Source organism: Cyprinodon variegatus, unplaced genomic scaffold (genome assembly GCF_000732505.1).
Source record: "Cyprinodon variegatus isolate N-32 unplaced genomic scaffold, C_variegatus-1.0 Scaffold109, whole genome shotgun sequence".
NCBI classification, from domain to species: Eukaryota; Metazoa; Chordata; class Actinopteri; order Cyprinodontiformes; family Cyprinodontidae; genus Cyprinodon; species Cyprinodon variegatus.
The window spans coordinates 1511346-1517065 of NW_015150562.1; the positions used below are offsets into that span (position 1 = coordinate 1511346).

The 5720-nt window shown below is 38.9% G+C and overlaps 1 protein-coding gene across 1 annotated transcript in view; it reads left to right on the forward strand.

The window, feature by feature from the left end:
• The first annotated feature begins 658 nt into the window (after positions 1-658).
• Positions 659-5720, forward strand: part of LOC107084830 (protein FAM117A-like) — a 16581-nt gene continuing 11519 nt past the window's right edge. The window contains exons 1-2 of the mRNA XM_015374866.1: positions 659-1159; positions 4209-4354. Of these exons, the coding sequence (XP_015230352.1) occupies positions 1033-1159; positions 4209-4354 (273 nt within the window). The 5' untranslated portion in view covers positions 659-1032. The remainder of the gene's footprint in view (positions 1160-4208; positions 4355-5720) is intronic.

Below are 5720 nucleotides of genomic sequence, written 5' to 3' on the forward strand. Positions count from 1 at the left end.
TATATATATATATATATATATATATATATATGTATATATATATATTCTTTATCAAGGCTAATCGTACATTAGAAATCTGACATCACTTCATCCCCAGCTTTGTGTCTGTGATGCAAGAAGCTGATAACAGAGCTGTGTTTATACTGAAAGTCTCACCTGTTTTTTGTGCAGTTAAGAGAAAGAACTGATATCTTAATATTGCAGGAATATTAAGTTTGACGTAAGACATGTTTGCTTCCTTCTGCTTTCTTCTCAACATTCTTTTCTTTTTTTCTGATCATATCATATCTCAAAACAGCTTCAAACAAACAAACAAAAAAATGTTTTAGAGTTGATGTTATATATCAGTAATTACTCAGGCCAGTTTGTTTACAAAGTATTTTGGGATAAGAACAGAAACTTAGGACCCTCTGAGGCCCCCAGCCATGCCTTGAGAGAGCACACGTCCACATAGTGAATGGATCTGGGTTTAAATGGAGGAGGGGATGGATGGCCCATGCCCTGCAAAGCAGCACAAAAATCTTAACAAAGTGGGTGGGAATTTTTTGGAGGTGATGGGGGGTGGAGGGGGTTTGCTCTCCTTCCAGGAGATAGATAGATGTGGCATCCAATAGGCGCTCAGAAATGCTCAGCAGCGGCCAACCAGATCAGCCAGTCTTACAAATATAAAGCCAAACCAGTAAGTTACACAGGTGGAGCTGTTGTCATTCTGCTGGGAAGGGAAGCAAACTACAGAATGTGAGGCGATCTGAGATATTACACACGGATTTAAACTGAAAACTTCAGACGGTTTGTTGTGACTTTCTTCCGCTTAATCAAACAGCAAGGCGAGAGAAAAAATGAGTTTGATCATAACTATAGAAAGGTGCTGCAGTTTCTGCATTCAGCGCCTCGGAGGAACTGATTCCAGTTAGAAAAAGAAGTTGCAGCGAACGACGGGAAGCCAACTTTAAGCTGACTGTGTGTTTGGATCAGCGCCACTCGGCTGGGAGGGCAGCGTGGGTGCGTGGAGGGGAGGGGAGGGGAGGAGGGATGTCGGGCAGGAGTGGAGGAGCGCCCCGGGGATGCAGCAACCCCAGCCTGCAGCCCCTCCGGGCCACCGTCCCTTTCCACATTCAGAGAGGCTCCGCTCTGCTGCACAGAGAGCTCGCCAAAGCGGGTAAATACACACCATCCACTTTGTTCTTTACAAGTGTTATTTACTTTAGAAATGTCACCCTTAACTTCACATTTAGTGCTCAACAAAACATTCATCATCTGAAGATAAACCGCTACAACTGACAGGAAAGTCATATTTAACTTGGATAAAAAGTTTGTAAATCTACTTTCGGCCTTTATAAGATATCTCCTCTTTTTATAAAAACAAAACAAAAAAACAGAATAAGTAAAAAAAAAAAATGAAGCATACAGATTCAGCACAACTGCAGTTTTAAAGAAGGGATTAAAAGTTACATCTAAAGATAAAAGGTTCAATCTGACAAGTAAAGGTTCCCTCAGGAATAAATGTTATACCTAAACGGTAAAAGTTCTATCTCAGGATTAAAGGTTCTATTTGAAAAGTAAAAGTTCTACCTCAATATTAAATGTTCTATCTGAAGAGTAAAAGTTGTATCTCAGGATTAAAGATTATCTGAAGAGTAAAAGTTCCATCTCAGCATTAAAGGTTCCATCTCAGGATCAAAGGTTCTACCTCAGGATTAAATGTTCTATCTGAAGAGTAAAGGTTCCATCTCAGGATTAAAAGTTCTATTTGAAAAGTAAAAGTTCTACCTCAATATTAAATGTTCTATCTGAAGAGTAAAAGTTCTATCTCAGGATTAAAGATTATCTGAAGAGTAAAAGTTCCATCTCAGGATTAAAGGTTCCATCTCAGAATTAAATGTTCCATCTCAGGGTTAAAGGTTCCATCTCAGGATTAAAGTTTCTTTCTGAAGAGTAAAGGTTCTATCTCAGGATTAAACATTCTATCTGAAGATTAAGGTTCAATCTGTTCATATAGAACCTTGTTTTTGGGAAGGCAGGTTTATCTTTATTGAAATTGAAACTAATTGAAAATCTTACTTTGAAATATTCAGAAAATAACAAGCTGTATCTAAACTGAGTTTGACTGACAGAATAGTCTGGCTAGTATCTTTAATAGAAAAGCAAGAAGGCCCATCCCTGACACAAGCCTAAAAGGGGGAGCTCAAGTTTGGCGAACTCTAGTATCACTTCCACTTGGCTTGCAGTCTTAAAAATAAAAGAGAGCAGTCACTGAGAAAGCTATGTCAACAAAAGGAGGTTGCTAACCCTGAAGCATAACTTTCCTCCTATAATGTTATTTGGACACTCAGCTGCCCTTTCACACTGTGACCTGCTGGATTTCTGCCGCATGCTTGGCGCTAACGCAGCAGCAGCACTTTTAAAGGCCTCTTTGTTTCTCTCAGACTGCTTGTTACTTTAACCAGCTCCATGAATCTCACATCTGCATGTTATTAATACTTTTTGTCTGCTCTGCAACCCTGGCCAAAGACAGTCCACTGCTTATAGGTTGGTAGTAAATAAACTAGCAGCGTGCGGTTAGAGCTCCTAGCCCTGTGAAGCTTTGCTCCAGGTCAAAGCTGTGATCCACACCTGCCAGGGGGCACAAAACCTGCCAAAATGCATTCGCTTACACAGTATTCTATAAACACTAACACTGATGTTCAGGACACAGTACAGTAGATATACATCAGGAGTCTTCTACTTCAGAAATGAAGACTTGCTGATAAACTTATTTAGTGGTGTTGATGGATAGGATTTAAATTTTCCATTTAGAAACCTGTTTAAAAAGGATTGAAGTTGGTAAATCAATATATAGTAAGCTGCCTAAAATAGTTTTTAGAATACAAACAAGAAGTAATCTTAAAAACCTAGAAATAAAAGCATAGTAAATGCCTTAAAAAATGGATTTGTGATTTTTCTTCCCCCTAAATGATGATGATGATGTCAGAGTTAGGCGCATAAAGCTGAGATCTGTATGTGTTCAGATACTGTACTAATTGAGTAAAAGTTCAGCCATAGTTTAAAGACCTTTATAAACCCGTAAAACATTAATGACTTTCTAAAAAGTCTGTAAAATAAAGTGAGGTATTACTACTGTGTGTTACTGTGTCCCATTTTTAACATTTGTTGGTGTTTCATTAACAAACCTTATATTATAGTGACACATGGTTTGATTAAAAACAACAAATATAAAGTACATATTTTTACAGCCCCTTTGATAATTTTTTTTCTAGATGCATGTTTTTCTGTAACTACAACAGTGTTTCTTTCTCCACTAGCTTTAATTTAGGAACTACATTTTTATCTCATTCCTTATGAAGGAGCTCAAGGTCAGTAGGATTGGATGGAGAGCTTCTGTGAACAGCTTTTTTTAGGTCCTTTTTTTTTTTTTTAGGCCACAGATTCTTAATTAAATGTAGTTCCAGATTTTAACTTGGCCGTTTAAACAAGCAGATTTGCTATGATCTGAAACGCACGCCTTCAAATATGGTCCTCAGGACACACTGTTCTGCAGGATATATTTGTTTATGCTTCAGCAACCTAGAATCAAATGGTTGCAATATCTCCTTAGCAGGCATTGAGGTCTGCAGAGGCACTTTATCTTTTTGAATTGGTATTGAGCAATAAATGCATTGCACAGGCCAGATATAGCTAGAAGATAATTTTCATCTGCAGACCCTGCAGAGGCAGAATGGTGTCTTTAAAGGTTAATAATCAATTGGTATGTCAGCAGCTTTTCTATGAGGTTTGCTGTTTTAAACTCTTATCAACTTTCCATTAAATATGAGAAGGTTTCCTTTCCTCTCTGCAAAATCCCACAGCATGACGCTTCCACCACCATGTATCTTTGTTTCTCTGCATTCTGTCAAATGGTATTAAGCCCCCCCCAAAATGGGATTTTCTACACATTTCTTTCTATTTTGTTCCTTGGTCTTTATGAGGCCGTATATCGCCTAATGTTCTTTAACAAACTGCTGAGGCCTTCACAGAGCCTCTGGATTTATACTCAGCTTACATATGTATATTTGGTAAGTGATAAGGATTATTGTGCTGGATTAAATATGTCAGTGCCAAAGTAAAATAGAGTATTTTTTTGTGTGTGTTTGTTATTTAAATCTACAAGCTGCACTATTCCCCAAGCTAAGACTGAATTAGTTATTTCTGTTTCTGTCTGTTTCGAAAAGTTGACAAAACCACAGCTCGCCCACCGAGACCAACGATTCGTCGAACTCTTTCTTTGGATACCATTGTCGGACCCTATCTGCAGGGACAGTGGCCCAAAGAGGCAGAGGGCACCGCAGCTGCCTGTGTCAATGACAAAGCCACTCAGGTAAATACAAATATAATTTTAAACCAATAATTCATGATGCTCCAATACAAGTATTGTAAAAGAAAAAGTATTGAAACGGAAAATAATTTTCTTTATAACTTTTTACATGTTGCTGAGGAAAACACAGGCAGGTTTAACTCCCAGTGGTTTTTATATATCCATCCTCTGTATGTATAGACAAGATATCAGATGTAGGCTCTGCAGGTGTCTGTTTGGGTTGTTCCAGTTTGATGCAGCGGGTCGAAAGCAGCCAACTGGAAATAGTTGTTTTTGTTCTTCTTCAAACTGCTGCTCCTCACTTGCTTCCCCTCCACCGCCCTTCCACTGTATCTGCTTCAAACTAGTGCACAGAGCCCAGACAACATTGCACAGCTCCTCCGCTCATCTTCATCTTCACTCCTGACACAGTTTAGAGCGTGCATGAACCCCCTATGCTTCCATTGTGAGGAAAAGACCCTTCCTGACCTCATTATACAGACACCCCATCCCCCAAGTGCTCCACTCAAGAACGCCAATGACCCACCTCTTTTTGCTGAAGTTTCTCTGCATTATGTCAAACGGTATTAACCCCCCATGGGATGTTGTTCTTGTTCTTGTTTATGGACCAAGTAGAAAAATATAGTTTGACTGGCTTTTTTCTCTTTATGATTTTCTTTTTTTAAAGATAGTTAATTTTACATTTAATCACTGGTTAAAATCTGTGTTATTCAACCAAACTGAAAACTTTGAGGTGACATGAATTAATGACAGAAAGCACATCTTTAAGCCAAACTCTGACTCATGGCTTTTAACAGGCTGTCAAAATTCACAGTGCAGCTGCAGCTACAAGTGATCCTGTACAATGCTGCTCTTTATTATCTTCTAAACAAGTTTTTTTCTTAAGATGACTGTTTGGAGACAGTTTACCAAGGCATGATAAAGCTCTTTTTTCCATTTAGAGCAGTGTCACCTTTGGTGGACTCTGCAAAACTCTACACGTGTTTCCACTTTGTTCATTCACACACACACAGACTCAGTTGTCACGCAATCCTTTAGGGGACTTTGTATTAACTTCCATTTGTTTCTGTGTCGTAACTCAGACCCTTATCCTATTTCTACCCATTAGCAACACATTCCTAACCCTAAACCTAACCTTAATCCACAGCTTAGTCCTAAACCTAACCCCCAACCCAAGAAAAGAACATTTCTTCATGTGGACCAGTCAAAAGGTTCCCTAAGTAACTGTAAGTCTACATAAAGTAATATATTCCTGGGAAATGTCCCCACAAGGTACCACAACCACTTTCCACAAACAAACACTCCCTAACTGGCTGGGTACGTGCTGTACAAGGACGCCAGCCTGCCATTAAGAGCAACTTGGACTTCA